General features: G+C 43.7%; 1 protein-coding gene across 1 annotated transcript; it reads right to left on the reverse strand.

Moving 5' to 3' along the window:
• Positions 1-10,230: 10,230 nt before the first annotated feature.
• On the reverse strand, positions 10,231-22,544 carry RAB33B (RAB33B, member RAS oncogene family). The gene is made up of 2 exons (XM_079772887.1): positions 21,748-22,544; positions 10,231-13,025 (listed from the first exon to the last, which is right to left on the reverse strand). The coding sequence occupies exons 1-2, from the start codon at positions 21,994-21,996 to the stop codon at positions 12,585-12,587; spliced, it is 690 nt and encodes a 229-aa protein (XP_079629013.1). The 5' UTR covers positions 21,997-22,544; the 3' UTR covers positions 10,231-12,584.
• Positions 22,545-23,113: the final 569 nt, after the last annotated feature.

The raw sequence follows: 23,113 nt of genomic DNA on the forward strand, positions 1-23,113 counted from the left end.
CATCAACCTATGAACCAGGAGGCTGTGGTTCGATTCCCAGTCAGGGCACCTGCCTGGGTTGCAGCCTCCATCCCCAGTGTAGGGTGTGCAGGAGGCAGCCGATCAATGATACTCTCCCATCATTGATGTGTCTATCTCTCCCTCCCTCTCCCTTCCTCTCTGAAATCAATAATAAAATATATTTGAAAAAATAAAAATACTAAACAAACCAGCCTTGTTCAACCTAGTTTACTGAAGGTTCCAAACACTCCTTTGCTATTTTCATTGTTATTAGCCCTTCCAGTGGAGCAGAAGAGTGGTCAGACCTGCCCCCCTTGGGTAACGGGACCACTCTGGGTGTGAACAGGTGAGGGTAGCCTGGAGCGGGATGGGGACCCAGGCAGGAACAGGAAGTACAGCATGATGGTGGGTGGGATGGAAGGGGATGGTGGTGAGAAGTGGTTGAGTTTTGGACATGCCCTAAAGGCAGAGACAATGGCATTTGCGGAGAGGTGGGGGTCAGCTACGCTAGAGTGTAGGTTTTATTTTCCAGGTAAGGGGTGGCCAACAGATCAGGAGACAAGATAGAAACAGTTCGCGGGCGGAGCGGGCAGTCCAGCAGGGGGCCGGCCACCTGAGGGGGCAGCAGGGACAGGCAGGAGGCAGAGGGGGGGAGTGTGGGCAGGGGCCTTGGCTGTGGCTTCCGGGAGAAGGAAGGCAAGGCCGGGCGAGCAGGCTGAGGGGGCTGGTTTGAATCGCGGTGGCGGGCTCTGGGTGCAGGGGCTGCCTCTGGTTGTCTGGAGCCCAGCTCTGTGGAGAGAGTGGACCGGGTGGAAGAGCCTATAAAGAAGTTAGGCCGAAGCCGGTTTGGCTCAGTGGATAGAGCGTCGGCCTGCGGACTGAAGGGTCCCAGGTTCGATTCCGGTCAAGGGCATGTACCTTGGCTGCGGGCACGTCCCCAGTAGGAGGTGTGCAGGAGGCAGCTGATCGATGTTTCTCTCATCAATGTTTCTAACTATCTCTCTCCCTTCCTCTCTGTAAAAAATCAATAAAATAGATTTTTTTTAAAAAAAAGTTAGTTGCCCTGAGGGCTCTGGGTTGGCTGGTTTGTGTAGGAAAGACACGCGTGGTTTGCTATCTCTAGAAATTGGTAGCCCAGGGCTAGGAGGACCCCAGATATCAAAGCATCAGGATAAAAGGACATGTTCCAGAGCAGCCCGTCCGTTTTTCCATGGTGCAGCTCCCTCTTGTGGCGAGAATTTATTCTCATGCTGCTTCTGAAATGAAGCCATAAAACAAACACGTTAGCCAAGGGATGATTTGATACATTTTAAAATCAAACATGAACTCTGGGTCAGTGTTTACTTTTGTCCCCAGGTTGGACTTGGACGAGCCCAATGAAGACACCATTTCCAGACACATTTTTTATTTTTTAAATAAGTTCAAATTTCAAAAGGGCTACTAGTGCTTTTGGAGCCTGCAACTATGTTGAGCAAAGCTGGTTTATCTTTTAAAACAAACTAAAGCATGTTTGCCCGGCCGACATGGCTCTGGTTGAGCGTCGACCTATGAACCAGGAGGTCACGGTTCGATTCCCGGTCAGGGCACAGGCCTATATTGTGGGCTCAGTCCCCAGTGTGGTGCATGCAGGAGGCAGCTGATCAATGGTTCTCTCTCATCATTGATGTTTCTCTCTCTCTCTCTCTCTCTCTCTCTCTCTCTCTCTCTCTCTCTCTCTCTCTCTCCTCCCCTACCCCCCTTTCCCTTCCTCTCTGAAATCAATAAAAATATATTTTTAAAAAAATAAAGCATTTTTATGTCACAGAGCTCTTGAATTTCTATCTGGCTAGAGCACAGTTTTTTTTGAAACATGGATTATGAGTTCATTAACCCTAAATCAACCAAATCTTCTCTGATCAATCATATTTTTTCTAATGAGTCAGCTATGGTGTGGTAAGAATCACAGATCACCAGGGGAAGTTACCTTCCAGTTACCCATGTGCACAAACTGTGCAAAATCACAAGGAAGTGTGTAGATACACCTTCACCTACAAGCAGCTTCCTCGGTTTCTTCTAGACTCTAGACTCGAGCTCCTAGACAGAGCAGAGTAATATAGTTTCTCCAAAACAAGGAAATCTTGTCACTTAAAATAAAAACTGGAGCTATATTCAAGCTTACCATGTGAACAGGATACACACTGAGGGGCAGTGTGTCCATCCCACACCTAGAAATTGTTCCCTAAAACGAAACTAATTTATCCCAATAGGATAGGGATATTAGAGACATTTCTAGAGATTTCTTTACATAGTAGAGCAATTCACAATATAGCGTGTGTGTGTGTGTGCGTGTGTGCGTGTGTGCGTGTGTGTGTGTGTGTGTGTGTGTATGGGAATACCACTTACCTAGGTAAGACTTGCATCACGTAGGCCACAGCCAAAGACCTGAAGACAAGTGACATCGTCGAGCAGCCACTAACCATTTAGAAATTCGTGCCCTTTACTCTGTAGAACTGCCCCAACACAGCCACCGTAGACGTCAGACTCCAGCCTCGGAGCCTCTGCCCCAGCAAGATGTGAGAGCCAGCAAGAGACGAGGGTGGGAGAGGCATTAGAAAAATGCAGCCGGGTTTCTAGAAGTCTTCTCCGTTTTTTTAGCACCATAGCTTGAAACCTGTGACCTGAACACTCTCCGCCCGCGCTCTGCTCCTCGCTTCAGCAGGCAGAATCCCCTGCGAAGGTGCAACTGTGCAGGTCCCTGGGCCCCTCCCAGAGATCCTGCACGTGGACCCGTCCCGGGCAGCACACAGGAAGCCTGCTGTTTCTGCTCTCCAGTGCAGTGCAGCGATGCTCAGAAAGAGACTCCTGAGCAATGAAGGTCAAAGTAAGTGCTCTGCCTGGTGATGATGTAAAATTTCTCTCTGGGAGCCGTGTTCTGATCAGGGCAGAGATATCTAAAGTCACCAGAAAAAGGGGGGAAAATGTCTCTCAAACCAGCAAAGCTTGATTTGATAAAATATCTTTAAAAGCTATCAGGATGTTTGCTTTTAATGCAAAGTCCAATGCAGGAAGTGGAGAAAGTGGATGGGGATGTAGATAAAACCAGACTGGCCGTGTGTGGATGATGGTTGAAGCTGGTGATGGTGACATGGGTTCATTCTCGTATACTGTGCATTTTTATGTTTCCAGATCTCCATAATAAAAAGTTGAAGAAAAAAGAGAACGTTATTAACTACTAGAGGCCTGGTGCATGACATTTGTGCACTGGGGGTCGGGGGGAGAGGTGTCCCTCAGCCCAGCCTGCGCCCTCTCACAGTCCAGGACCCCTCGGAGGGATGTCCACCTGCCGGCTTAGACCCAATCCCCCCATGAATCGGGCCGAAGCTGGCAGTCAGACATCCCTCTCACAGACCAGGGCTCTCGCAGTCCAGGACCCCTCGCTCCTTACTGCCTGTCTGCAACGGAGGCGGGAGAGGCTTCTGCCACCGCTGCTGTGCTCGCCAGCTGTGAGCCTGGCTTCTGGCTGAGCAGCACTTCCCCTATGGGAGCGCACTGACCACCAGGGGCAGCTCCTGCATTGAGCGTCTGCCCCCTGGTGATCAGTGTGCATCATAGTGACTGGTCATTCTGCTGTTTGGTCAACTTGCATATTAGGGTTTTATTATATAGGATAAACATATTCAAACACCAGTGTCACAGGGGCCAACATTACCTGTCGTAATTCTGCCCAAGTAATTGCCTTCCTTGAATTTCCCAGGCTCCTTGGCAAACTAATCTCTACTGTGAACTAGATCTGTTAGGTAGCATTAAATGTTCCATGTGTGTCAGTATAAGCGCCCTTGTTCTCGTCCCTGGAGAAAACATTCGGATGGTGCTAGCACAGCCCCTCAATCCACAGTCATCATCTGCATTACCTGTGACCAGACCAGCATTCTGGTTTTGATTCTAGGCATATTACGAAGAATTAGAAAAAGTTTACCATCTAAGATAATAGTACTAGTAAACCCACTTAAACCAGGCACCGGTAAGCTCATCCTGACACAACCCACTGAGAGTGAATGCGCAGTGCAGGGCTGAGGCTCACCTCCCCACAATGTGGACTGCAGGGTCAGAATTCCTGACTCCACATGTACAAGGCATGTGTCCGTTTGACAGCCAGTGTCCAGTCATGTGCTAAATATTAGCAACCCTGGGTTTCTCTGACTATACCTACCTCATCTGTATTCCTGCAAACACAAAACCTCTAATGTCCTTCCCACAGTCCAGAGAATTGCCTCCCACCTCTCCTGGGGTGTGTACTCTTACCATTGTCCTGTTTGATGAAACAATATTTCCTAGTGTAACAGAAGACACTATTATTTTAATTTTTTCTTCTCATTTTTTAAAAATATTTTTTATTGATTTTTTACAGAGAGGAAGGGAGAGAGAATTAGAAACATCGATGAGGGAGAAACATCCATCAGCTGCCTCCTGCACACCCCCCACTGGGGATGTGCCCGCAACCAAGGTACATGCCCTTGACTGGAATCGAACCTGGGACCCTTCAGTCCGCAGGCTGACGCTCTATCCACTGAGCCAAACCAGTTAGGGCATTTTCTTCTCATTTTTAAAAAGACTTCTTTCCATTCTACTGTCTGTCTGATACGCTAGCATCCCCCCAGTGCCTTCAGCCGTGATGGTGGCTCAGGTGCACTTGACTTTGAATGCAGAGCTGGAAGAAGGCCTTACTACTAGACGCACCAGGACACGTGTGGCTGAGATCAGCCTTTGACGGGGCCCAGGACAATGAAGGGGCATGAGAAGGGCGCCTTCAATCTGCGGTCAAAGATCAGGACTCAAGCCCTATGAACTTTGTGCTCTTTAATGCCGTTTCCCCTTCACAAACAAATCCGATAAAAATTGCCCCTTCTACTGCACAGGCTTGTTTTAAGTATAATGCAGGTGGCTCCCATGGCCGACACTGGATTAGCTACCCAAAAGCCATTCATACACAAGCCATTTTTTCCTTTGCCTTCCTGTGCCTACATATGCACATTCCAAGCTACACTGGCCACCAGATCCAGTTCTGGCCCAGGAGATGGCGGGAGGCGGGGGCGGGCCGTCCCTGAGTGGAGCCCTTGGCTGGCTTGCCCCCTTCATCTCTTACTGGTACTCTCCAATCCACTTTGCATAAAGCAACCAGAGTGACCTTTTAAAGTAGTAAAGCAGGTCACACCATTACTCTGCTGAAACCCTCCGATGGCTTCCCGTCGCGGTTAGAATAAAATCCAAACTCTTCGCAAGGGACTGGCTCCCTCTCCCCTCTGGTGTCATTCAGTTACTCTCCCCCACGCACGGCAGGCCGGCCAGACCTTCTGTTCCTCAAACATGCCAAGCGTTTTCCTGGCTCGGGGCCTTTCCACCTGCTCATTCCTCGGCCCTGTGCTCTCCTCCAGCTCGTTGTGTGATTTGCCCTTTCAACTGTCAGCTTTGAACTCCTACGGTCTGTGCCAGAGATGCCTTCCCTGCCCACCCTGTCTTAGAAAGGCCCGCATTCACCCTCTACCTCGTCACCCAATTTGTTTCATTGTTATCTCTTATCCCAATCCAGTTACTCTGTGTATTTGTTCACTTGTTAGTTATCTTTTATCACTGGGATATGAGCATCACTGGACTACAGCTTTTGTCTACTTTGTGTATGGCTCTAGCCTTAGCCCCCTGCACAGTGCCTGAAACATACGAGACAGCCATTCAATATTTGCTGAATAAATGAATGGGTCTTCCTTATGCATCTCGTCTTTTATTCATTACTTCTTCAAAGGAAATGAGAGGCTAAACAAGAGTTCATAGTGGGAATAACAAGTGCTTAACACAGGACATGCACTTCCAGGGAGGGGTCATCAGGGAAGCCAACGTGGTAGCAAAAAAAAAAGGGGGGGGGCAGGGGGGAATGATTGTGATTGGCTGAGAGTAGAACGTACTGGAAAATTCTGTCTTCATCATTGCCCAATAGCTATCTGAATTGCCATGGCTGTACACACCTTAGGAACTCTTGGGAGAAGACATTTGGAAGTGAAGGTGACCTGGCCAGTCAAGGTAAAATGCCTGCTTCCTGCAGACTCAGCATCACATGCCGGGGTGAGGGGGCTCTTACTGTTCATTTAAATTTCTCACCAGCTGGCGTAACTGAGTGGTTGAGGGTCAACCTATGAACCAGGAGGTCACAGTTAGATTCCTGGTCAGGGCGCATGCCCAGGATGCAGGCTTGATCCCCAGTGCAGGGCATGCAGGAGGCAGCTGTTCAATGATTCTCTCTCACCATTGATGTTTCTCTCTCTCTCTCTCTCCCTCTCCCTTCCTCTCTGAAATCAATAAAAATATTTCTTAAATAAATAAATTCCCATTTCTCTTTATTTCCTCTCCTCACAGGCCTCCTCTATTCAAACCAACTGCTTCGATTCACCTCCTGGAGCTCTTCAAAGCACTGATTAACATTTCACATTTCATCTCTCTCTGCAGATGTGTGTATGTACAGATGCTCCTCTGCCTACCACGGGGTTCCATCTGATAAACCCATCACAAATTGAAAATAGCGTAAGTGGAAAATGCCTTTATATATACCTGACCTACCGAACATCATAGCTTAGCTCGGCCTGCCTTAAACGTGCTCAGAACACTTACATTAGCCCACGGTTTGGTAAAACCATCTAACACAAAGCCTAATTATAATAAAGTTTTTAATATCTCATGTAAATTACTCTGTGGCCATTATAAAATTAAAAAATCCTAAATTGAACTCTCGTAAGTTGGGACCGTCTATGTATATAAACACACACATATATATTTGTTATCATTTTGCAGAAATTTTTGAAAGCGGGTGGTTGCCATGCTGAGTGGTTTACAAATGGAAACACTTAAGGGAAGTGTTTGATTGGGTAGGAAACAAATGGCGTTCAAATAAAAGATACTGACCGCAAAGACGTGCAAACTACACAATCAAGGCTCCTATGGACAGAATAAATGAGCCTAGTTCACCTCCTTTCCACCATATAGTTATTATTTTGCAGACATCAAGACACTTCAACCCCAAATATTTGTACAGATATCTCCCAATTTTCTCCCACTTAGTCTCAATACCATTATCACAACTAAGAAAATTAATCATTCCCTAATACCATCTAGAACACAGATTATATTCAAATCTCCAAGAACTCTTTCTTTGGAGGTTTCATTGCACATCATATCAAATATATTAAAGTGCATCCCGAGTACTGTTTTTCTGGAAAATTTTTTTAATGATTTAGCTAAAAATAAACCACTTATTTTGTAATCAGCTAATCTCTCAGCAAGCATGGTACGTGGTCCTTTTGAAGGGAAAGACTCTAACCTATTAATTGATTTAAAATATAAATAATGTGGGTTTTTGCCATGGCCGGTGTGACTCCCGTGCACCGAAAGATGACTGGTTCAATTCCTGGTCAGGGCACATAACCAGGTTGCAGTTCAGTCCCTGGTGGGTTGCATATGAAATCGATGTTCTCTCACATAGATGTTTCTCTCGTGTGCTCTCTTCTTTCCTCTCTCTCTAAATTCAATAAAAATGCATTGTTAAATATATATATATAATTAATATTTTATGAATATTAATGTTATCAATTAATAATGCCTGCATAATTTTTAGTTTATAGACATTTAATTAAATGTTTCTTACATTTTGTTTTCATATTTTGGGGTCAATCATTTTTTACTTTATTTATTTATTTTTTGTTTAAATTTCTTTATTGATTAAGGTATCACATATTTGTCCTCATCCCCCCATTCCCATGCCACACCCCTCCCCCCTTTTTTATTTTTTTCAGGTCTTCAGAGTTTGCCTTGGTCCTAGGCATGGTGCAGAGCTGCCTACCAGATATAGAGAACTAGCTTGCCGGGAGCAGGAGATTGGAGAGGGTGACTCATCCAGTGGCCTCCAAAATAGAAATGGATTTCAAGCCACAAACACCTCTGCCTCCTTGAGGCAGCTGCCATTGCCCAAGTTCCAAAACCTGGCCTGAAGCAAGGAGTCCTGAGGCTCAGGGGGTGGAAAGGGTGAGAGATAAAAGCTGCTTCTAGGAGACAGTGGTTTCCTGCCAGTGCAGCCCAGCCTCAGTGGGTCCCCTCTGAGGGGAGGAGGCTCGAAGACAGTAGTTACAAGATGTAATCTGAGAAGCCGCACTGCTCAGAAACTCTAGGTGGGGACCCACAATTTGGAAGAGTTTGGTAGCTTTTTGTTTTGTTTCTGCTGTGGAGGATATCTGAAATCATAAGTATCTAATTTAAATTCAATTCATAAAACCTACTCTGGCTGTAGGAAATTTAGGGATGATGGCTCTCATAAGACAAAAATACAATAGAAAGTGGAGAAGTCTGTATTAGACACTACTTTCTCAATTGAAGGAGTCCTATTTATGCTTCCAAGAGGATTTCATTAGTATAAGTCAACCTAATAATTGTCTTAAGGCATAAAAAAAAGACAGGTATTATTATTGACCCCATTTTGCAGATGGGGAAACTGAGGCTGGGAGACATAACATGGTTTGTAGAGGTCTTGCTGAGATTGCGTTAGTAGAATTGGATGAACCTTGCTTGCCATGATGATTCAAGAGAAAAATGAGGATTTTAAGTATTTTAAGTGTGTTTTGTTTTTCTTAATAAATAATTGACTCTTTTTTTTAAAGCTTAGCAAGGGAGGTAAAAGCAGAGTGACTTCATTTTTACTTTCATATAACAAAACTCCCAGAAGACACATGTTCTCAGCAAAGTCTGAATGTAATACTGCTGTGGTATCGTGCTGGGCATGAATTGCTCGTTTCCACGAAGCATGACTCAACCATCACATCAGGAATGTTTTTCCTCTTATAACCACTTGGAGCCAAACTGTTAAAGAATCAAGAGGAATCACTTAAGGATATGAGTGATCATCAAATGGTGAACACTTTAGGGAAAAGGGTGGTTGTGGAGGAGACAAATGAATCAAAAGCTAGATGCTGACTGTGAAGATGTAAAAACCCTATTATATGAAATCAAGGCTCCTAGAGGCAGAATTAATGCAAGTAGTTCCCCCTCCTCCCACAGTAATATTCTAGGGAGAAATGGAATGAAAGTGGGGGAATTAAATATGCTTCATTATTTTGAAAATCTTGATTTAACACTTCATGATCTATTTCTAAATCCAGTGTGTGCTGATACTTGCATTTAATGACTGTCAAAAGTTACGGGGACGGGGCGGGGGGAAGAACTCATAAAGATTCTCAGGTCCAAATAGAAGAACATTATCAACTGGGCTTATTAAACCTGAAAACGGAGTTTTCAATCCTGCCCACGAACTACACTAAGGTTTTTACTGTAATTCATTTACTAGATTTCCCTGTCCCCAATTCATTCTTAAAAACTAACTGGATGTTGCATTGACATTTTTTAAAATATATTTTGTATTGATTTTAAAAAGGAAGGGGGAGGTAGAAACATCAATGATGAGAGAGAATCATTGATGGGCTGCCTCCTGTACACCCCACACTGGGGATTGAGCCTGCAACCTGGGCAGGTGCCCTGACCTGGAATCGAACCATAACCTCTTGGTTCATAGGCCAACACTCAACCATTGAGCCATGCTGGCCGGGCTGCATTATTTTAACAAATATATCCAAACTCTAGTGTAAGTCTTAGTTTGAAACAGAGCGGAAAATTTAACTTTTAAAATGCTCAGATAGGAGCACATTTACAGGTGACACAGATTTCAGAAACAAAGCCCAGCAGATGGAAATATTTCCAAAGAGTCACCAGGAAGGGATAGATTGTGTTTGTTTCTCTAAAACTAACTCTTGCCCTAGCTGGCTTGGTTCAGTTGATAGAGCGTCGGCCTGTGTTCGATTCCAGTAAAGGGCACATGCCCCGGTTGCGGGCTCAATTCTCAGTGGAGGGTGTGCAGGAGGAAGCCGATCAGTAATTCTCTCTCATTATTGTTTGTCTCTCTCTCCCTCTTCCTTCCTCTCTGAAATCAATAAAAATATAAAAAATATATAAATAAATAAAACTAACTCTTAAATAGCATAGTCCTTAGTATGAAATACATCCCAGACACCTGTCATTACAGAAATGATGAACAATTTGAATGGTGTCATTTTGTGAAAGAAAATGTCTAGCCTATCTTTTAGTTGGTTAAGTCTTTCTCTGCCATAAGACACCAGGGAATCATCTAATGGCACCAAACGAAACACAACTTCTTTACAGCAAAGCTGGTTTATTGAACTTCATGAAGGAAATGTTACAGTGACATTATTCCAAACAAAAATATTGAGTTGAGATTTCATAAGGAAACATAGCAGTACACTGTCAATAAAGCATTGTCATCAATAGCTAGCCACATTAGATTCTGGATTAGCTTCCTTTGGTCTTCTCAAATTGGCTTCTCCAACACATATTCGATGTTTTCAATTAAAGGTCACAGTTCAAATAAATTCACACAGGAGTTACAAAATGTGTGATTTGTGCTTTAAAATTAATAGTTGTTTGATAGTCACCATTTTGAAAGTGATTTCTCAATAGTAAATGAACTATTTTATAAACATCTTAGAAAGTATCTAAAAGCTTTATCCATTCAATTAAGATGTAAGTTCTTTTAAAAGACAAAACATACATAGAAAAAATTAAAACAATAAATCATTACAAATGAGATACAAATAGCTTTAAATTAATAAATATTAAAGTGAAAAAATAAATCCTTTCACAGAACTATAAAGAATACTTCCTACTAAGTTTTTTTAAAAAGAAATAAAGTTAATTTCCTTTTTTAAAAACGATTCATAACATAATGAAAAAACATAAATGTGCTTGGAAAGTCTGTAAACTTTCTTTCCCCACTATAGAAAATGTTTTGAAAAGCAATACACAGATTCCTTTCTTTAAAAAACTATCACACCCATCACAATTATTACAGTTGTCACTGTTTCACTATAAAAATAGTTACAAACAAACACTAATTTACATAAAGTCAAATCATTTTTAATTTTAACATAAGAAAAATGCATTAATCTCTCTAAACACAAATAAAGCCAACTTGATTTCCTTAAGCTCTAATATTTAAAACTGAACCATTATTTTCTATAATGATTACTTTTAGTTAGTTCATTTAATATAATTATCTCATCTTTATAATTAAATTATCCAGTTAGGACCACCATGATGATAAAACAAAAATCCGAAACTAGATTAGATACATATTTAATTGGTTTCCCACATTCTGAAAATATTGTAAAAGTACAATCATCTTTTGGCTTGATTTCTCTAAAATGATCAAGAACATCAATCTATCAGAATTAGTCAATGTGCACATTTCAGTCAAAGTTCATGGCTTACATTCCATTCATGTAATAGTTTCATATGCAAGTTTACTATTTTCTATGTGCAAAGTCTTAAATTCAAAGCAAAAATATTTAGGGTAAAAAACATTTTGAAATATTCTTTCCCCCCACTGAGGGATAGACAAGATTTTTTTCAATATCTAACATGATTTTTATACTGAGGAGGAACAGCATGTTGTGGCCATAAAGTTTAAAGATTTTAAAAATGGATGTACTGTAACACAATACTATTACAGGAATATATGTACACTCATAGCAATCAGAGGTGTATTCTCAGAGCTACAATCCAAATGGAAGATGATTTGTTAATTCAGCCTTGAGTCATTAAGTTGTTTGGGGGTGGGGGAGCAGGAGATACTATGCCAGAGACACATCCTGGAATTACTAAAAGCTAAGAATAAGTCTCCTGGGATAGCCAGGAACCATATTTACCTACATTCCCCCCAAGTTACAACTCCTTGTATGCTTTCGGTTCCTTTTTTTTACTGTTTAAAGATTTCATAATAAAATATAAAGCACCTTATGTCACTTCATTTGCACTAGAATTCGACTTGTTTTTGTGTAATTTAATAGAATTTAGTAAGAAAACAATTCAAATTACTCTTAAAAATAACAATGATCTCTGTAGAACCCATTGGCATTGATTAGAAATAATAAGTATCTAGAACTGTTGGGAAAGTCCTTTAAGAATTGAAACCCAGAAAACATTCTATGCCTTCTCCTCCCACTGGAACTAAAGTTTGGCTCTAAAATGTATCAATAATAATACAATTAATCCACTAATAATACAAAGAGAGAACTCCAGGGAGAGGCAAATACAAGTTTGGATCCTACTGAGAATACTTCCCACTCAAAGGACACCCCATGAAGTGTGTACTAAACACTTACTATTTTTTTCAATCTCAGGAACACAGGAGTGAACAGTCGCTGACTCTGAAACTCCATGGTGCTCTCACCTGAAGTCTCCTTCACTGGGCTCCAAGGGAAAGATGTTCTCATCATCCTGCCTTTGCTTCATTTTCAACCTCACCTGAACACCAACATGTTTTCTGTGTTGTCAGTGACAAGCCTGATTACGTAAAGACCAAATACAGAAGTGAGCATGACGATGATAAACAGTGACGTGCCAGGATGATCCACTATATTTGAGAGTAAATCTTATGACTATCACTGTTACACTTCGAAAGTGTTTCTTTAGTCAAAATTCAACAGTATCGTAAAGACTGTTACTTAGCACCAGCACGCCATCGCAGGCTTTGGTTCAGGCTTCAGGGTAACTCCGTTATCAGGGGGTTGACTAAGCATTAATGGTTTGTGGCTCTTAAGCTTATGAGCCAAGGTCATAAATATAGCTTCCACGTGATCATTATCATTGGGGTTTTTAGCAGAGGTTTCAAACAAAGGCATACTGTGTGTGTCAGCAAATTTTTGTGCCAAGTCTGTAGGTACCTGAACGGCACTTCTTAAGTCACATTTATTTCCAACGAGAATCCGTGGTATATCATTGGCTAGCAAATGCTGTTTGCATTCTTCTATCCAAGATGGCAGGCTATGAAAACTAGCCATGTTGGTCATGTCATACACGAAGACAACAGCGTGCACGTTCCTGTAGTAGTGCTGCACCATGCTCTTCCTGAAGCGTTCCTGTCCCGCCGTGTCCCACAGCTGGATCTGAAAATGAAGAAGAGAGGAAACTGAAATTTCCATTTCAAAGAGGAAATTTCATTCCAATGGTTCATATTGAAAATCTGAGTCACTGCATGGTCTTTAGGACTTCTTCACTTATACTACTTAGTTCCCTTCCATAACACCTTTTCTGTGTTATTTATGGGATCTACATTTCATGATGCTAGTCTACAAACCTCGTAATTAATGCAAGTAACGGAACAAGTATTTCAATTGAGCATTTAAATCTCAGTAAATCAGATTTGACTGGATGAAATTTTGCTCCAAAAAATGAATTTTAAAATATTAAGAGAAAACTATATCAGATTTTAACAAACGTAAGTGTCTAATTGCTATAAATTTGGTTACTATATGCCCTTGTCTATCTTTCACAAGGCTAATTTAAAATAGTAGACTTGTCCAGACCTGTGTTTCTCAGTGGTCAGAGCATCGGCCCCCACAAAGGGTCACAGGTTCAATTCCAGGTCAAGGGCATGTATCTGGGTTGTGGCTTCTCCCCACCCTCAGTTGGTTGGGGCAAGGGCAGGAGGCAACCAGTTGATGTGTCTCTTCCACATCAATGTTCCTCTCTCTTTTTCTTCCTTCCCTTTTTCCTGCTCCCTCCCCGCCCCCCCCCCCCCCACTTCCACTCTCTGAAAAGCAATGGAGAAAATATCCTCAGGTGAGGATTAATTAAAATAATAATAATAATAATAATAATATAATAGACTTAACACAGATGTTAAGAGTCATGGGGTCTAACCCCCAAATTAACAAATATATACATTCTATGAAATCCAGGCCCTCTTGAAATTTTTTTAAATCTATAAGATTACTTATCTATCCCAAACATCTCTACCAACAAAACTATTACACTACCTCCTAGTGGAAATATGGGGGAATTGAGGAAAATTTTATCTAAAACTAAATATAAATCATGTGTTCTCGTCTCAAAACACTGAATTATCCTGCCTTTGTTTATTTCTTAAAAAAAAAAAAAAAAGGAGTTACTAGTAAATGATGAGGGTTTACTGGTCACAGTAGAAAATACTAGGATCATATTTGCTTAAATAACTTTTAACTGAAAGATGTGTACAATTTATAGATATTCAAAGTATGGACTGGAAGCCTAAACTGGTGACTTCTCACAGAGCAACAACCGAGGAGATATTGTAAATGGTCCTTAGTAAATGCCTCGTTAACTTAGTAATTACTTTTATGGCTCTCCAATAAAGTATGAAGTTATTATTTCATACCTCTTGTTTCCCGGATATCTTGATGTAATTAGAATGCACAGAGTTTGGAGCAGGATTGATGGGAAGAGGAGTATGGTTGAGTCAATCCCATCCCAAAATAAAACAAACAAAGGTTGCCTTAGGGATCAACATCCTCCTCATTACTTACATTTACGGAGGACTTGCACAGTTCTTCGAGGCAGGTCTAAATTCTGTGTAATTTTTTTTTTTTATGTTTCAAGGATGTAAAAGAGATACATAGAAAACATAATAAGATAGAAATAAAGAGAGAAATTGCCTTTGAGATAACCATTGTTAATATTTGGGTATATTTCCTTTTCGTGGGCTTTTGAAAAGAACTTATAGACTATGCTTCAAACATTACAAATCATTCTTCATTGATGATATCACTTTTGAATACCTAAGCCACAGAAAATGCTATTAAAAAGAAAAGATCAGCTCCAATTTTTTTGGACAGCTTTTATATGAGTCATCCACATTATTTCCAAAATATCTTTCGAAATGTTAAAGATACAGTTTAAAGTGGGCTTTTTTAATTAAAAAGAAAAAACAACCACCTGAGATAGAATTCACATATCATAAGATTTACCCTTTTAAAATATACAATTCAGTGGTTTTTAGTATATTCCCCAGGCTGTGCCATTATCATCATTATCTAATTCCAGAAGATTTTATCACTCCAAAAAGAAACCCTATACCCTTTAGCAGTCACCCTCTTTCTTGCCCTGGGTGGTATTGAGGATAAACAGGAGAGGCAGATTTGCCAGAAAAGATGGATTCCTTCAGACATTTGAGGCAAAGGAGGGTTATCCAAATAGCCATGTCTAGAAGACAATAGGAAATGCAGAATGACAGAGAAGGAGAGAGGTCTGGCCCAATCAAAGATCTGAAGTTATCTTAGTAGTAGAAGTGACAGCTGAAGTTAAGAGACTACTACTAAAGGAGAGAAGGCAGATAGAAAAGTAAAGGGACATACTGAGTCTCCCCCTGGATTCCCTCTATTAACCATACATACACAGGTGTCCCAAAAAACGTATACACACTTTGAATAATTATAAAGGCAGTGTTTATTAAAATACATTTTCAAAATGTAATAGAAATCAGCTGTTAAAGTGTATATACATTTTTGGGGGGACACCCTGTATATAGTACTTAGGAACAGATGAACAAATATAGACTTTATCACTTTTCCTGAAATGTCACTGCTATAAAACATATTCTCTGAAAATTTTCCATTCCACAATTACAATTATTTAACATGCCCGGCTGTGGTGGCTCAGTGGTTGAGCGTTGACCTATGAACGAGGAGGTCATGGTTCGATTCCCGATCAGGGCACATGCCCAGGTTGAGGGCTTGATCCCTAGTAAGGGGTCTGCAGGAGGCAGCCTTCCTCTCTGAGATCAATAAAATATATTCATGCTCCCATATTCATCACACAATGGCCCTGGTTTACTTATCACTGCAGCACTTATCTCAGGAAAGTACTCAACTTTATACACTGGACATGTTTTATATTTTTTCAATGCTAAGTATCTCTGTACCTGATTCATCTTTGATCTTACAGTATAAAAGGCAATCCAGAAACAGGTAAAGGGCCATCAAATCTCAACTCCTCCCCTGCCTCCCTTCTCTCTATTTATTTTTTTATTATTATTTTTGTTGTTGTTGTTAATCCTCACCCCAGCATATTTTTCCCCTTGATTTCTAAAATATATTTTTGTATTGATTTCAGAGAATAAGGGAGAGGGAGAGAAAGAAAAACATCAATGATGAGAGAGAATCATTGATTGGCTGCCTCCTGCACACCCCACACTGGGGATCGAGCCTGCATCCCAGGCATGTGCCCTGACGGGAATCAAACCATGACCTCCTGGTTCATAGGTCATGGTTAATAGCTCAACTACTGAGCTGTGCTGGCTGGGCTTTCCATTGATGTTTAGAAAGAGTAGAAGGGAGCGGGAGAGACAGAGAGAGAGAAACATCAATGTAAGAGAGATAATCGACTGGTTGCCTCCTGCACTCATCCCAACCAGGACTGGGGAATGAGCCTGCAACCGGGGATTGAGCCTACAACTGAGGTATGCACTCTTGACTGGAATTGAACCTGGGACCCTTCAGTTGGAGGGCTGATGCTCTAACCACTGAAAAAACTGGCTATGGCCCTGTACTTATTTTTTAAAAACATCCTGCTCCCATTTGGGGGGAATTTCTCTCCTCTTCAGCTGTCTGCCTATGCCCTGCTTTACCTCTGCTTCACTCTCTAGTTATACTGCTTCAGAACTGATAGTGACAGAGGAATAATGATGTGAAGCCACCAGGGAAGATTACCAACTATGGCCCTAGTCAGTCTGGCTCAGTGGATAGAGCGACAGCCTGTGGACTGAAGGGTCCCAGGTTTGATTCCAGTCAAGGGCATGTACCTTGGTTGCGGGCACATCCCCAGTAGGGGGTGTGCAGGAGGCAGCTGATTGATGTTTCTCTCTCATTGATATTTCTAACTCTCTATCCCTCTCCCTTCCTCTCTGTAAAAAAAAAAATCAATAAAATATATTTTTTAAAAAGGCCTGCAGACTGAAGGGTCCCAAGTTTGATTCCGGTCAAGGGCACTTACCTCAGTTGCAGGCTCCATCCCTGGCCCTGGTTGTTGCCCATGCAGGAGGCAACCAATCGATGTGTCTCTCTCACATCTATGTTTATCTCTTTCTCTCTCTGTCACCCCCCCCCCCCCCGCCCCGCTTCTACTCTCTCTCAAAAAAAAAAAGTTTTTAAAAAGGGGGAAAATATCCTTGGGTGAGAATTAACAACAAAAAAAGATTACCAAGTATAAACCTGATGGTTTATCTAATCCTCACCAGCCTGATACCATATCATTTGCAGCAAAGAAAATAGATTCTGAAAGATAAGGAACCTGCTTGAGGACTAGAGTAACCAACTATCCCAGTTCGCTGAGACTAAGGGGATTTGAGGCATTTGGGACTTCCCGTTCTAAAACTGCAGTAGTCTCGGGCAAAGCTGTCACCTTACTAAGAACACAGCTCATTGTGACCCTTTCTCAGGTTCAGATTTGGGCCAGGTCAGTTGGGCTCCAAAGCCGATGCACTTTCTCCCAGAACTCCTGCTTCTTCCAAACTAAACACCCTCTGAAACCTCGGGTGGCCCATTATTTTCTCACAGGTTCCTGGGCCTAACCGAATTCTGATGAAAAACATTCAGCCCCTCCTAATTCTGTATTTTCCTCTGCAATGCATCCACATCTTTCTTAACTCCCTAATACAGTGCACCCAAAGGACCATCACTGGCAACTTCAATGGAACAATGAAAAATTAAAGTGAAAATGGAACAGCAGTAGAGAAACCAAGATGGTGGCATAGGTAAACACCTGATTACTGCCTCACACAACAATTTCTTTTTTTTTTTTTTTTAATATATTTTATTGATTCTCTCACAGAGAGGAAGGAGAGGGACAGAGAGCTAGAAACATCGATGAGAGAGAAACATCGATCAGCCGCCTCCTGCACACCCCCCACTGGGGATGCGCCCGCAACCAAGGCACATGCCCTCGACCGGAATCAAACCTGGGACCCTCCAGTCCGCAGGCCGACGCTCTATCCACCGAGCCAAACCGGCTTCGGCCTCACACAACAATTTCAAAACTACAACTAAAAGATAAAACGGGCCCTAACCAGTTTGGCTCAGTGGATAGAGCGTCGGCCTGCGGACTCAAGGGTCCCAGGTTTGATTCCGGTCAAGGGCATGTACCTTGGTTGCAGGCACATACCCAGTAGGGAGTGTGCAGGAGGCAGCTGATCGATGTTTCTCTCTCATCGATGTTTCTAGCTCTCTATCCCTTTCCCTTCCTTCCTGTAAAAAATCAGTAAAATATATATTTTTTAAAATAAAGTAAAATAAATAAAAGATAAAACGGACATTATCCAGAACCACAGGAAGGCTGGCTGAGTGGAAATTCTACAACTAGAAGGAAAGAGAAAAGCACACTGAGACTCAAAAGAACTGCGGAAGGCAGAGGTCTGGAGGCGCACACGCGGAGAGGGCTGGCAACTGAGTACGCGGCTGGCTTTCTCAATCGGGAGGGAGACAAAAGCTCCCGACTGCTCTGAACTCCAGTTCTGGACGATACTCTGGGACCCAGACTCATACGGGAAGAAACTGGACTGTCTGGCAGCAGGCGAAACTCGAGGGCGGCTTTCTCTCAGAGGTGCTTGCAGCGATTACTGAGGAGGGACACTGAGACCCAGGGGCCTCTTAGGGCAGGGCTGATGGGAAGCCATTGCTGTTTGCTCCGCCCTGAGATCCCGCCCCACGAAGTCATTGCTGTTTGCTCTGCCCTGAGACTCCGCCCCATTCAAGCTGAACACAGAGGCTTTTGCATATGAATGGTCTGGTCCTTTGAATTCTAAACTTACCTAACAAATTGCAGCTGAGTCAGTGAGACCGAGAACATCCAAAAGAAGGCCCAAGGCCCCGCAGCAGCTTGCATTGCTTCACAGCTGGGCCTCATCTGGGCACCTCCAAAACCCAAACAAAGAAGAGGAATCTGCAGATCTATCCATACCTCCTGCTGGGTGGCCTCAGGCAGAGGCTAAATTAGCACCTCCTTGGAGATCCAAGAGCCAGTGTACCCAGGGGTCAGAGTAGCACCATCCAGATTACAACTCCTCAGATCCATAAGAGACACACTCAGGGGGCAGACTCAGTGAGCACCAAAGCCCCACTGAAGCAAGTCTTGTCTCATAAGGGTGTCTCCAGCACAGAAGTTCTCCCATCGTAGACACAGCTGATCCTCACAGCCAATTGGCCTGGAGGTCAATTCCTCCCAGTGATACCAACAACAATCAAGGCTTAACTCTAACAAGACTGTGCACACAGCCCACAAAGGGGTACACCAAGAGTGTCCACCTCAGGTAACTGGGGAGGCTGAGCCACCGGGCCCTATAGGACACCTAGCACACAAAGCCACTCTAGAGTTCAAAACCACGGTTATAAGGTTTTTCAAGAATTTTCTAGAAAAGGCCGATAAATTTAGTGAGACCCTTGAGGATATGAAAAAGGACCAACTAGAAATTAAGCATACACTGACTGAAATAAAAAATAATATACAGAGATCCAACAGCAGACTAGAAAATCACAAGAATCAAGTCAAAGATTTGAAATACAAAGAAGCAAAAAACACCCAACTGGAAAAGCAAAAAGAAAAAGAATCCAAAAATATGAAGATAGTGTAAGGAGCCTCTGGGACAACTTCAAGCGTACCAACATCCGAATTATTGGGGTGCCAGTAGAAGAGAGCAAGATACTGAAAACCTATTTGAAGAAATAATGACAGAAAACTTCCCCCACCTGGTGAAAGAAATAGACTTACAAGTCCAGGAAGCGCAGAGAACCCCAAACAAAAGGAATCCAAAGAGGACCACACCAAGACACATCATAATTAAAATGCCAAGAGCAAAAGACAAAGAGAAAATCTTAAAAGCAGCAAGAGAAAAACAGTTAGTTACCTACAAGGGAGCACCCATACGACTGTCAGCTGATTTCTCAACAGAAACTATGCAGGCCAGACGGGAGTGGCAAGAAATATTCAAAGTGATGAATAGCAAGAACCTACAACCAAGATTACTCTACCCAGCAAAGCTATCATTCAGAATTGAAGGGCAGATAAAGAGCTTCACAGATAAGAAAAAGCTAAAGGAGTTCATCACCCCCAAACCAGTATTATATGAAATGCTGAAAGGTATTCTGGAAGAAGAGGAAGAAGAAGAAAAAGGTAAAGATAAAAATTATAAACAACAAATACATATCTATCAACAAGTGAATCTAAAAATCAAGTGAATAAAAAATCTGATGAAAAGAATAAACTGGTGAATATAATAGAATCAGGGGCATAGAAAGGGAGTGGACTGACAATTCTCAGGGGGAAAGGGGTGTGGGGGTGCGGGAAGAGACTGGACAAAAATCTTACACCTATGGATGAGGACAGTGGGGGGGGGAGGGTAAGGGCAGAGGGTGGGGTGGGAACCGGGTGGAGGGGAGCTATGGGGGGGAAAAGAGGAACAACTGTAATAATCTGAACAATAAAGATTTAAAAAAAAAAAGAAAATGAAACAGCAAAAGGACCTATAGAAAGCTGATTTGTTTGCAACCCTATTTCTCCTTTACCATCATTAGCGTTTAAACAAACCCTTTGGGGATGAGGAGTACGACATGGTTAGGGAACTAAAAAATAAATTGTTCGGCTTCAAGGATGTGGGATAAGGAATGCAGTACAGAGCCTATCCCCCACCCTCACCCCTGCCCCCACGGGGAACTGAGGCAAAGATGAACATTCTAACTTAAAGCAAAAAAGTAAAGGTAGTATAAGGAAGGAGGGCAGTTCCTAGGGTCCACATGTTTTGAGGGGTGGTATTAGATGGCTGAGGAGTTGGTGGTGGCTTGCAATGAAGAAGTGTGTGTAAAGGCCAAAACCGGTTTGGCTCAGTGGATAGAGTGTCGGCCTGCGGACTGAAGGGTCCCAGGTTCGATTCCGGTCAAGGGCATGTACCTTGGTTGGGGGCACATCCCTTGTGGGGGGTGTGCAGGAGGCAACTGATTGATGTTTCTAATTCTCTATCCCTCTCCCTTCCTCTCAGTAAAAAAATCAATAAAATATATATTTTTTAAAAGTGTGTGTAAGGTTTATACCATCAGGAGGCCTTGGCCCTGTCTCTGATCCTCGTTCTCCAATGCCCTATTCCAGCTCCTCAGAATCCCAGTCTTGGCCTTGGGCTTTCTGCCTTCTCCACTATTTCTGTGTTCCTAGTCTCAGGAGCCACCAAGAAGAATTAAAGAAGAATTAGGAGAGGGTGGCACTAAGAATGTGCTTCTGGCACCCAAGCATGAACAATCATGTAAAGAATATTTCTGCAAGAAAACAGATTTTTCCAAATAACTCACGGTTATACAGAAACTATTGTAGCAAAACTGGATGCAAAGTACTTCTCAAAGGCAACAGGGCTTTACTGCCACAATCTCAGGAAGCGCTCAGATGACTGTTTAATAAATCATATTTATTAAATGAATTTTCCATGCTTGAGAAATTCCTTTGGTCTGACTTCACTGGTTGCCAGCAATAAGACACTGACAATTAGTCAGTGGATGCCCCCTCCACTCATTACTCAGAGTGTGGTCCCCGGGCTGGTTGCATCTGCAGCACCTGGGACCTTAGCAAGCAGAATCTGCCTTTAAAAATAAAAATTAAAAAAAAATCCCTGTGTAATTAGCATGACATTAAAGTTGGAGAAGCACTGCTTTCGTAGTTTGCTATACACAAATCCTTCCAATCCCCAACTCCAATCTCCACGTCAGCATGTGAAACGATGGAGCGTACCCTGCACGGTGCCAGCCTTTAACCCACCGAGGGGTGGGGGCACAGGTCATCCCGGAGTCCTTCCTCTGGGACGGTCCTCCGTCTGCTCACCTTGATGCGCTCCCCATCAATCTCCACTGCTCGTTCTCGGAAATCCACCCCGATAGTGGCCTCGGTGCGGTCGGGGAAGCGGCCGGCACAGAAGCGGTAGGTCAGGCACGTTTTGCCCACATTGGAGTCGCCGATCACGATTATCTTGAAGATGCGGGAGCGCGCCGGCGGCAGAAACACTGACGACCCTGACAGTGCTCCGCTGGCCGTGAAGCTCGCCTCCAGCGACGACTCCATCTCCGAAGCCATTCTCCGGACCCGCCCCAAACGGAGGCGGAGGAAAGGAGGTGCAGACCCGCTGGGAAATTACGCCACTGGGAGCGAGCGAGCGAGCGCGCTCAGTCCGCCGGCGGCGCTGCGCAACGTCGCCGGAGCCGCCCCGCCCCAGGCAGGGCGCGCGCGTGCGCACCCCCCGCCCCGCCCCGCCCCCGCCGCGCAGGTGAGGCGCCCACCGCCCGGCCCGCGGCTCCACCGCAGCGACTCCCGGGCCGGCGCCCGTCTACCTGGGAGGGCCCGGGTGCTATCGGAGACTTGACCGCGGCGCGCAAGGCCAGCCTGCCGAGGGCCAAGCGGGGCGGCCCAGACCCAGCACCCGGGTTGGCCTGGCCCCGCCACGTCCAAGGCCCCCGCCCTCCGGAGGAAGCCGCGCAATCAGTCAGGGGGCGGGGAGAGAAAGACTGCCGAGAGGAAGGCGGTGCCGCCCGGCTCTCTCGCGAGACGGCGAAGGGCCGCTCCTGCCGGGGGCGTGCGCCCGGGGCGGGTCTGCCAGGTGGTCGCGAAGCTCGGGCGCCGAGTGGGACGCATCGTCGGCGCGTTGCTGGGGGTTCCCGGGGCGTGCGGAGGAAGGCGCGGTCCCGGGCCTGCCTTTGGGGGCGGCGGCCGCGCTCCCCGCCGCCTCCGGGCTGTCTCGGGACAGCGACCGGGACTGGAGCGGGTGGGGTTGTCAACTCGACTGTAGACTGAAAGCTCTTTGTTATTCAGCAAATGACGAATAAATTAGTGGAGAAATTTCTTCTGTAAGGATTGTCCATTTGAACCCTTTACCAATTATAAACAGCTTAGCACCATTTACGGAAAAATCACTGTAGACACTGGTCCTGGTTGGTTATGAGTTTTGTATTTTCAGCTTGCAGTTGGGGAGACTGTCATGTAACTGCAGTGTATGTTACTCTTCTTAATTGAATAACCCCAGAACCTCCAGATTTGATCGTTGAAGGAGATTCTACTAGGAAGAGTGGAGTTTTTTTTAAAGTGGGTAAATTTAAAAAGTCTTCTTGCTCATTTTTAAATTTCACAGTTCAAAGCAAAGTCTAATAGACATTAGAGTTTGTGAGTTTATAATAGTTTTTAGTAATGGTACCATTGT

The sequence above is a fragment of the Cnephaeus nilssonii genome, assembly GCF_951640355.1.
Source record: "Cnephaeus nilssonii genome assembly, chromosome: 5".
Lineage (NCBI taxonomy): Eukaryota > Metazoa > Chordata > Mammalia > Chiroptera > Vespertilionidae > Cnephaeus > Cnephaeus nilssonii.

Coding starts and splice junctions, on each gene's coding strand:
- RAB33B (XM_079772887.1), bottom strand. CDS start 21,996: ATGGCTTCGGAGATGGAGTCGTCGCTGGAGGCGAGCTTCACGGCCAGC. Junction 13,026..21,747: donor TTGATGGGGAGCGCATCAAG/GTGAGCAGACGG, acceptor CTTCATTTTCAG/ATCCAGCTGTGGGACACGGC.